The sequence below is a fragment of the Nothobranchius furzeri genome, chromosome 2 (genome assembly GCF_043380555.1).
Source record: "Nothobranchius furzeri strain GRZ-AD chromosome 2, NfurGRZ-RIMD1, whole genome shotgun sequence".
Taxonomy (NCBI): Eukaryota; Metazoa; Chordata; class Actinopteri; order Cyprinodontiformes; family Nothobranchiidae; genus Nothobranchius; species Nothobranchius furzeri.
Genome location: NC_091742.1, coordinates 77,055,553 through 77,065,424, shown reverse-complemented (window position 1 = coordinate 77,065,424; position 9,872 = coordinate 77,055,553). Strand labels below are relative to the sequence as shown.

Below are 9,872 nucleotides of genomic sequence, written 5' to 3'. Positions count from 1 at the left end.
TCCTACTTTTATCTTCATTTCTTTGCACCAAGTATCGCAGCAATTTCCAAATGTTGTGATTCTCGCACACATGGCAATGAAACCCTTCTGATTCTGATTCTAACTAAATAAAACAAATGATGTGTTGCTGCTATTGAAACTTATTTGATAAATTGTAAATGTGCCATTCTTTGTGGGTTGGGAGCATTACTAAAACGGCTATGACAATGTAAGTATATTCCCATAACTCAAATGCATGTGTATTGAGTATTATGTGTACTTCTATTAAATGAAAAAAAAGTATTGGTTACAGTTATTTTGTCTTAGTTTTGCATGTTTGTTGATTTTTAGTTTGAATAAACATTAGGTAGCCTTTTTTAAACACAAAAAAACTTTATTATTTTTAAGTAGAAAAGAAGGAAAAAAATTAAAGGTAAAGTTAAGATAAAATAAAGATGAAAGATGAAAAAGTAGGCCTTATTTCTCAAATATAGTAAATAATTTGTATGTATAGTTATGGAAATAGCTGACAAAATATAAAAGAAGTTTAAATTATATTATAAATTAAAAAGCAAGCATACTTCCCCATGGTTTTTAACATGTGATATTTCGCGTTTCCGTATTTTTGTCCCTCCCTTTTTGCCGTAGAACCCGATATCAATCATTACCGGAAGTTAGGAGGTCCTTTCCCCCGCAGACTCCAAGATGGTGAGGCGTTTTACTCCACCAATCTGCTCCGAAATAATCTTTAAACATCCTGTTTTCTGATCACATTATCAAGCAAATATACGTGTTAGTTTAATAACCACCATGATATGTAATAATTTATGTGGATATTGTTAACAAAACCCATGATTCATGTTCTTAAATTATGAAATTGGACGACCCATCGCTGCTTCTCTCACGGGCTTGTTAGCTTAGCATGTAGCGTATTGGTGAATATTACAGTACAGCGGCAGGGCTCTAGTCGGATGAGTATTTATAATACAAGCTATTGCATGATTTGGCTTAAATCTGCTAAACTGTTTCATTTGAAACGATATGATTACATGTTCTTAAACGTTTAATGAGTAGGCCGTAGCCGGTTACACGTAAATCAACTTAGCAGCACGTTAGCACAGCGTGTTAACAGTCTGTCAGACCTAAACTGCACTAGAAATTTTAATGTATTAAGTTCGCTAACCAGCTCTGGTCCTACTCTTCCAGGCTAGAGGACCGAAAAAGCATCTGAAGCGCGTTGCAGCGCCCAAGCACTGGATGCTGGACAAACTCACTGGGGTCTTTGTAAGTGAAGTCACGCACTTTCTCGCGATTTTTCAAATTATACGTTATACTCCAAAGACCAGCGTAGACCTTTATTTTCTCATTATTTCTCAGGCTCCTCGTCCATCTACCGGTCCCCACAAACTGAGGGAGTGTCTGCCCCTCATTATTTTCTTGAGGAACCGACTGAAGTACGCCCTGACAGGGGATGAGGTGAAGAAAATCTGCATGCAGAGGTTCATCAAGATCGACGGAAAAGTCCGCACCGATATCACTTATCCTGCTGGGTTCATGGGTGAGTTTTGCCGTTATAGTTGGTTTGAAGTTAGGTGCACATGTTAAGTGAAGATCTGGCAGGAGCAGTGATGAATTTGTGGGTTTGATCATCAATGAGCTGATATAACTCAACTCAATCCTCTAAGAAGTTCTGAGCTCCACCTCAGAGGTCTCCTCTGCATCTTAAAGTCTGCTCATTTTATGAGTGGAGGTGTTAAAAGTAAAAAAAAAATGTTTTTTTCCTTGCAGAGGTACACTCACTGCTGACATTAGTTTTATCACTGTCTATTTAAGAGTTTATGAGAGATTATTGTGGAAATTTGAAAGGGCTGGCTGGTGAGGGTACATTTAGCCCCATTCCCATCTGTACCGGGTCGGCCCGGGCCGGGTAGCCCCAGTCGGCCCCAGCCTGGCCCGGTTGATTCCACACATCCTTGCCTTAAGTCCATGTGGGCTGATTCTACCCACCAATCAGAGGCTTGCTCTAATGGAAGGTGTGAATGGGCTGATTCTACCCACCAATCAGAGGCTTGCTCTAATGGAAGGTGTGAATGGGCTGATTCTACCCACCAATCAGAGGCTTGCTCTAATGGAAGGTGTGAATTTGCTGTCAGCAGTGGGCGTGTTGGCCCTGGTCGGCCTGAAGCAGTACCCCTCGGGAAGAGGGCCGAGAATGAGCCTTGGTTGGCCCGGGAAAATTCCAGGCCACCCAGATATGTAAACAACCTACGCTACCCGGCCCGGGCCGACCCGGTACAGGTGGGAATGGGGCTTTAGGTTCAGGGGTGTCTGATCCTGGTCCTTGAGAGCTGCTGTTCAGCGTGTTTTAGTTGTTTTTCTGCTCCAGTGGTTGAATCACCTAATAAACTGCTCATAAAACTCTAAAGGAGCTGGTTAGAGTCAGGTGTGCTGGAGCAGAGAATGTTCTGAAACAGGGGTATTCAATTCCTGCCCGGGAGGTCCGGTATCCAGCACATTTTAGTTTTAACTCTGTTTCAGCACCCCTGATTTCAATAAGCAGGTGATCCGGCCTTCGGCAAAGCCTGATGAGCTGTTGCACAGGTGAATCAAGTGTGTTGAATCAGAGAAACCACTAAAACATGCTGGATACTGGACCTCCAGGACTGGAATTGAATACCCCTAATCTAAAACATGCTGGATGGTGGTCCTCTGAGACCAAGGTTAAGCACCCCTGATTTAGGCCTAGTCCACACGTAGCCGGGGTTTTTTAAAAACGAATATCCGCCCCTCCAAAAACTTGCATCCACACCACCGCATTTTAAAAACAAACTGTCCACACGTACCCGGATAAATACGATGTTAAGGACATGCCAGACCTGTAGGCGGCAGTACTTCCCCCGTTCTTAACCTCGTCCTTCGTCTGTGGTCTTCCGCAAGGAGCAGTAATTCCACTTGCAAAAACAAACAAGCAGAAAGCGCTTGGACAATTGATGGATTGGGTAGTGACAGAGCGCAGCTCTGAGGGCTTCCATGATGTCGGCTAGTGTAAACACAGGTCGCACACGTGATGTCAGCATTTTTTTGTCGCGGAAAGTGACGCTGCGGACCTTAAAACTCCGGTTATGTCCGTCCACAAGCAGACACCCAAAACGAAGAAAACGCAGATCTTCACTTCGGCCGGAGTTTTTAAAAAGATCCGTTTTCGTGTGAAAAAACTCAGTTTTCGTGTGGATGACAGGCCAAAACGTAGAAAAATATCTACGCTTTGGCAGATCCCCGGCTACGTGTGGACAGGGCCTGAGTTTCAGCACTGAAAAGATCTCACTCATTTTAGCTGTTTCTGTATAAACTACAAGAAGTTACCATCCTAATGGTTTTGACTATGGATGCTCCGATCGCATGATCATAACTCTGGCCCAATCACGAGAGACAGCTGACAAAGGTACCTGAACAGAACTTGTTGTTAGACGGACACAAAAACAACTGGCTCCTAAGTCTACTGCGGTACCTAAGCTGTCCGCAGCAGCTACAGTTGCTGTGTAGGAGAAACCTAAGGAAAGAAAGGAAAAGGATCTTTAATAAAGCACCTCAAGATACAAATGACACGGCGCTTCACAAGAACAAAAAATAATAGATTTAACTTTGCTGTGGTGTTGGTGGCTGTGTGCCTGCCCTGTCACAGGAACACACGCTGCCCAATAAAGCTGCATTTTGACGGTAAGCTAACTTGAAATATGAGTAATGCCACTACTAGATATATTGTAACATTAACAAGTTTTTTATTAGTGAACTTAATAAACAAGTGAAACAAAGAACAACTCAGATGTTTTTCTTTTACTTTAATGCTTTGCTGGAAAGTACTTGATCTAGACTATCGATACTCAAAATCCCATTACTCAGATTAGAAGCAAAAACAATCAGAATTTCCCTAGTTTTGACTGAAAATATGTCAAATTAATTTAAAATAGTTGTGTAAGACTAACTAAATGGTTGTGTAAAGCAGGGCTGCACGGTATGGAAAAATTGTGATGACAAAATTGTTTAGTTATTCCAGATTTTCAGCTATTGGGTCACTGCAACCCTAATGGTAACCCAAGTGTGGACACGAGTCTGTTGCATTAGCACACAGGCGCATTTGATTTGAAACAATGATTTAATGTGACTAGCAGGTTATGTGATGTAGAAAGGCTTGTAAAAAAACATGAGTCCATCAGTCCTGTATTAGGGATGGACCTCAGCACCAGGCGTGCTCATTCCTGGTCCTGGAGGGCCGGTATCCTGCATGTTTTAGCTGTTTCCCTGCTCCAGCGCACCTGATTTTAGTCCGCCGGTTTCTGCAGAGCTTGATGAGCTGCTGAATGGGTAAATCGGCTACTGAGTCGTGGGTGTTGGAGCAGACAAGGAAAAAACATGCTGTATCCCAGCCCACCAGGAGCAGGATTGGTCCATTTGTGATAGAAAACCCATGAGTGTGTGTGTCCTGCAGGATATGAGCTCTTGTTTCTGTGAACAGAGGCTGTCAAACCGTGGGAAACACTACGTGATTGTTGGTTTGTATAAATGTGTTTGAATGAGATATATGGTTGGGTGGTTGATGAGGTCGTATCAACTGTTAGTCAGGTAAAGTGGGTAGACGAGCGTCTCAGTGCTGGCAGATTAGAACCACTTATGTAGTGTGGGTCCTTATCTGCTGGTCAGTATGTTTAGTATCATTTCCTGTGCTGAGGTGTTGGAGTTTGGGGTTGATGAAGTTATGAAAAGAATATTTTGCAAGTGATCTAAGAGACCCTGTCTTCATCTGATCCACCGCATTAACACCTTACCTGAACGTGTGGACACTGTCCTGTAAGCTTGGGCGGTATCTAAAATTTAATACCGTCTCGCCTCGGCCACATTCTAGCACAGTGTACGTTTTTACCGGCACTAATGCGTCTTTTGCAGATACTTTTTTGCACAAATGACCTCATCTGTGGTTTGGTGACTCTATCGTTTGCTTTGAACCCGAAATACTCCCAAACTGCAGAAGTTTTGTTCTTTTTAGACACCTAGTCAGCTGGTGCACGAGCTGCCACTTTTCTCCCATCACACTCTGCGGTCACGTGATGACATCACCTTTATAATCTTTATGGAACGTCTCCAAAAGTTGGACAAAACATTTAAACAATTTAGGTCAAACAGAAAATTCAACCATGCATCAGTTTTATGCATAAAATTACTTTTATTCATTTTTGTATTTTTAATCTTTGTCTATGTGTGCTGGATTTTTTTTATGACTGTACTGGAACTGAGACCATTGCTATTTTGTAACACCGGCTGTGTACAGTGTTACAGTAATACCGCCAAGCCTACCGTCCAGCTGTGAGTCTGTTTAGGGACAGCTGTTGTTGTCTCCGGTAACCTGCAGACCTCAGTAAATAGGTGCTTTGGAACAGTTTAAGATTCAGAAGTTGCTGTTTTTTTGTGTGAGATCAGAGTAGCATCTATATTATTTCTCAGTTGGTGCTAATTTAACATGATTGTTTCTGTTCCTAGACGTCATCAGCATCGAGAAGACTGGCGAGCACTTTCGTCTGATTTATGATGTGAAGGGACGTTTTACCGTCCACCGCATCACCGCCGAGGAGGCCAAGGTACGGGAGCGTCTTTGATGGTGTCTTTATGCTTTAAAGCCAGTGTGAAATGTTTTTACTTGTGTACTAATTCTGTGTACCACATTCACACTCCTGCCTCTTTTCATTAATATTTCTCACCAGAGTCTATTCTAAATATTCCTAATTGCTTGAAATTTGAAATTTTCATATGCATAATGGGTCAGGTTTCAATCACTCCTTATGAGAATCAGTTTTCAGACAAGAGGGAAATTCATCTCGTTCACAAACTCCGTTGTAGCGTGTCGCACGTTGTCATTGGAGCAGTCACAGTTGAGCTTAGTTGTCACCTTAATCACGCCTGAGTCTGCAGATATGTTTCATTGTGCTCTTGGACACATGCTTATGTTTACTCAGGTCTGTGTTTGTAATGTTGTTTTGATTTAAACCCTCACATGTGTTTTTGAGCCCTGGTTGTTACGCAGAACGTAGCAGCTGTTTAGATCAGGACCAGTTAGATGCTAATGGTTTCTGTGGACCCCTTCTACAGTACAAGCTGTGCAAGGTGAAGAAAATCCTCATCGGCACCAAAGGCATCCCCCACCTGGTGACCCACGACGCCCGCACCATCCGCTATCCTGACCCCCTCATCAAGGTCAATGACACAGTCCGCATTGACCTGGAAACTGGCAAGATCACAGACTTTATCAAGTTTGATACTGGTACGCTCCGCTCCTCCCAGTGTCCCTAATAGTTCCCACACACACGGCTAAATGTGTCTGAGCTGCCCCTTGTCTTCTCCCACAGGTAACCTGTGCATGGTGACTGGTGGTGCTAACTTGGGACGTATCGGCGTGATCACCAACAGGGAGCGCCACCCTGGCTCTTTTGACGTGGTGCACGTCAAGGACAGCACGGGGAACAGCTTTGCCACCAGGTTGTCCAACATCTTCGTCATTGGCAAGGTGAGGAGTGGGTTTGTTCTGGTCGCTGTAGACCGAAGGGTTGAGAGTGAGTTTGGAGCCATGATGATCACTTATGGGTTTGATCTGTGATGAAACTAAACCTCTGAATCCTCTAAGAAGTTCTGAGCTCCTCGCTGCTGCTTTGTTCTAACCCCCTGAACAAACGGCACCATCCCATAATAATGTCAGTCTTGGTTATGCAGAGTAAGCATTCCTACTGAACCTACTCATAAGTGAACTGAGTTCAGTTAAACCCAGCAGACTGACTTGTCAGATGTTGCAGCAATCCTCATACTAAGCAAGCATGTACCGACAGTGGAGAGGAAAACTCCCTTTTAACAGGAAGAATAATGTGCTGCACAATACATTGCAAATGTATCATCATCACGATGTCATCATGCACAGTACACACATCGCAAAAAACCCACAATGAGTGGTCAGCTCAAATGTTTGCTAGTTTTTGACAAATCAAATGGAGCTCTACCAATTTGGTCAATCGGGTGGGTTTTTATAGGTTGATGCCCATCCTCTAGGTAGATTGCACTTAAAGGTGGAATATGGAACATTTTAATAAAAACAGCTATATTTAAATAAAATACCTCCATGGTTCCACTGTTGCACTAAATAGTCTGCTTGGCAAGGCGAGGCTGGGACTGTGTAAAATTGCAGACTTGACAAGTCAAGCAACTGATTCAGAGCCCAAAAGATGTTCTAACAGTAAAGGTTGTTGTAAAATAAACTCATTAATAGATATTAGTCCCTATCCTGTACGATTAGTCGCTGGACACGATGCTGGCTGGTCACGTCACACGTCGGCAATGAACCAAGTCCCGGCAGCTGGAAAATGTTTTCTATTGTTGCGACTACCAGGACGTAGTCGCAACAATAGAAAACAAAAGACACTAGATGTCACCAGAGTGTCCGTGTTCCATATTCAACCTTTAATTTAAATGGTTAGCAAACACCGAGTTACCTTCGCTCTGCTGATTCTGCTTTCCCTGGATCCACTGAAAGCCCACCTTTTCCCTTTCCTCACATCTTTTGATCACAATTTTTGCTTTTCCTATTTTTATTTATTTTTTAGTTTCTTTGTTATTGATTTTATTCTTGAGTTAAGTATTTGTTTATTTATTGCAAGTCATATGGTCATCACAATATTAATAACTGGTATCGCGCATCGCAGGTTTTTCTAATATCATGCAGTCCTAGAAGATACCTCCAACAGAAAAATCAGTGGGATTATTTTATTTTTATTATTAAACTCAATGTTTTTGATAAGGTGACATTTTACTCTTGACTCTAACCCTGAGGTTTGTCCTGTTTCAGGGCAACAAGCCGTGGGTGTCCATGCCCAGAGGAAAGGGAATCCGTCTGACCATCGCTGAGGAGAGAGACAAGAGGCTGGCCGCCAAACAGGGCAGCAGCTAAACTGGCCACAAAACACCCAGCCTGACCTGTGGTTTTCAAATAAAATGTTATTTACTAAAGATGTCAATGTGGTTTATTGCTCTGGAGAATTCCTAAAGATGACTTAAAAAGCCTCAAATTATCAACATGAGACTCGTTAAGTCAGGCCACTTAATTTTAACACGGATGTGGCTGTAAGAAAATACTTGATCGTTTCTCCTGTTCTGGACATATGCAGCCAGACCTGAAAGAATCCTGCTTCCATTTCTATAGCGCCACATGATGTCTCAAGAAATTTAACAGACCCGACAAGAAGGGTAGTCATACGAGGGCTGTTTCATAGTTTTACTGTCCTCCATTTTTACAAATTCCATCTGTGCCATGATTTCTTTCCTGCACCCTCTTCCTTTGTTTACCACATCCTGACAGGTTTCCATATACCGGTAGTTTCTTCCTTACATTAATTCTTGGCTCTATATTTTACTTCATCTACCCATCGTGTCTGTCCTGACTTACGTACCCGTCCATATGGTGACTGCTGGGTTGCAGCCTGCTATGTCGCTGCAGAAACCTGGCTTTTCAAACACCACCTTAGTGTGTCTTTCCTGGCTCTGTAACTTGCTCTGTGTGTGTGTGTGTGTCAGGTTGCTTGTATACAAGTATGAGAGAGACCGCGCACACACACTTGACTGATTTCATTCTACACCTACACCCCGGCTCATGACAACACCCAGCAGGACGGTGTGCGCTGGAGTTGGAGGCAAGACTCATTCCCACAACCTTCTCTCTGAGCTGCAGGACAAAGCTGAAAACATCCATTTTTGTGAGAAAACAAACCGTTTTCGTTACTATATTCTGTTTGAATCACTCACGGACAGCACAAATACCAGCTACAATAGAGATTGGTTGTTTCAGCAGTGGGATTTTGGGTAGTGAAGCTAAAACCCATCAGTAGCTTGGTGAACTAGACCCAAGTTCTTGCTTTGCAAAGTTAAGTGAGATTTATTTAGTCTGGCTTGCCAGGCTACTATCAGGGCCAATTGTAGGCAAAGGTTGGGTTTTAGCTAAATGCGTGTATGCAACCATGATGATGGCACCATCGATAGATTGCAGCCTGTGACCTTTCTATGTAAGCACATTCTTATGCATGTGTCATTTTTTATTTGCAGAGTACACCTTTATACCGCCTGTTAAATAAATGCATGCTAGGTTGATTTGAGACCAAGTTGTCTAGATGTGAGTAATTGTGCAGGGGGGTGGGGTCCGTGGTAGGTGAGTGCCACTCTGCTTATGACAATAAGTTTACACCCCACTTTGAGGTCACAATATCAAGAAATGCAAGACCAAGCGTCCCATGCTTTTGTTCTTTTTAAACAAAAAAACAGTTTTGTTTACCTGTTTTGTAGCTACAGTTTCGCCGACGGCAGGCAGGCTGACGCGAAAGCATGGAATTAGAACCACGACACAGCAAGAACACACCTAAGATGTTCAAAGACCAAGCGTGATTTCAATAGATGTTGTGATAAGCAAGGAGAAAGACAGCACCGTATAACAAAAGGGTCAGTGGTTTATTTACTGTCCTGTTTACCTTGGCTACAGAGCTGTCACAGCTAATGGCATTTTTTTCTTACAAGTTAAGTCCGTGTCCCCAACCCTGGTCCTCAGGGCACAGTGAGGACATCAAGTGCTGCAGATGCCTGTTAATCCCGCATTCATTTAAGTCAGGTATGTGGCAGCAGGGAAACACATGGTGTTTAAAAGGGCAACATGGAAAATATGCAGGACAGTGGTGGGAAGCTCAGAGTTAAACAGCTAGAACTCTGTGGATGACTTTTATTTTGAAAGTTTGTAGATGTTTTACAATTCTTTTGTATTTAACGTCCAAGAGCTTTCCGCTTTCTAGCGTAGTAATACATCCCTACGCCCTACATGG

The 9,872-nt window shown here is 42.9% G+C and overlaps 1 protein-coding gene and 2 non-coding genes across 3 annotated transcripts; all 3 read left to right on the top strand.

Annotated features, from left to right (window-relative positions):
* The first annotated feature begins 612 nt into the window (after nucleotides 1-612).
* rps4x (ribosomal protein S4 X-linked) lies at nucleotides 613-8,019 on the top strand. The gene is made up of 7 exons (XM_015941980.3): nucleotides 613-687; nucleotides 1,186-1,263; nucleotides 1,357-1,537; nucleotides 5,512-5,609; nucleotides 6,118-6,289; nucleotides 6,375-6,532; nucleotides 7,859-8,019. Exons 1-7 carry the CDS (start codon nucleotides 685-687, stop codon nucleotides 7,958-7,960), a joined length of 792 nt encoding a protein of 263 aa, XP_015797466.1. The 5' UTR covers nucleotides 613-684; the 3' UTR covers nucleotides 7,961-8,019.
* LOC129165738 (small nucleolar RNA SNORD61) lies at nucleotides 1,602-1,677 on the top strand. Its single transcript, XR_008565013.1, has one exon. It is a non-coding gene; the product is annotated as a small nucleolar RNA SNORD61 (small nucleolar RNA).
* LOC129165739 (small nucleolar RNA SNORD61) lies at nucleotides 6,590-6,662 on the top strand. Its single transcript, XR_008565014.1, has one exon. It is a non-coding gene; the product is annotated as a small nucleolar RNA SNORD61 (small nucleolar RNA).
* Nucleotides 8,020-9,872: the final 1,853 nt, after the last annotated feature.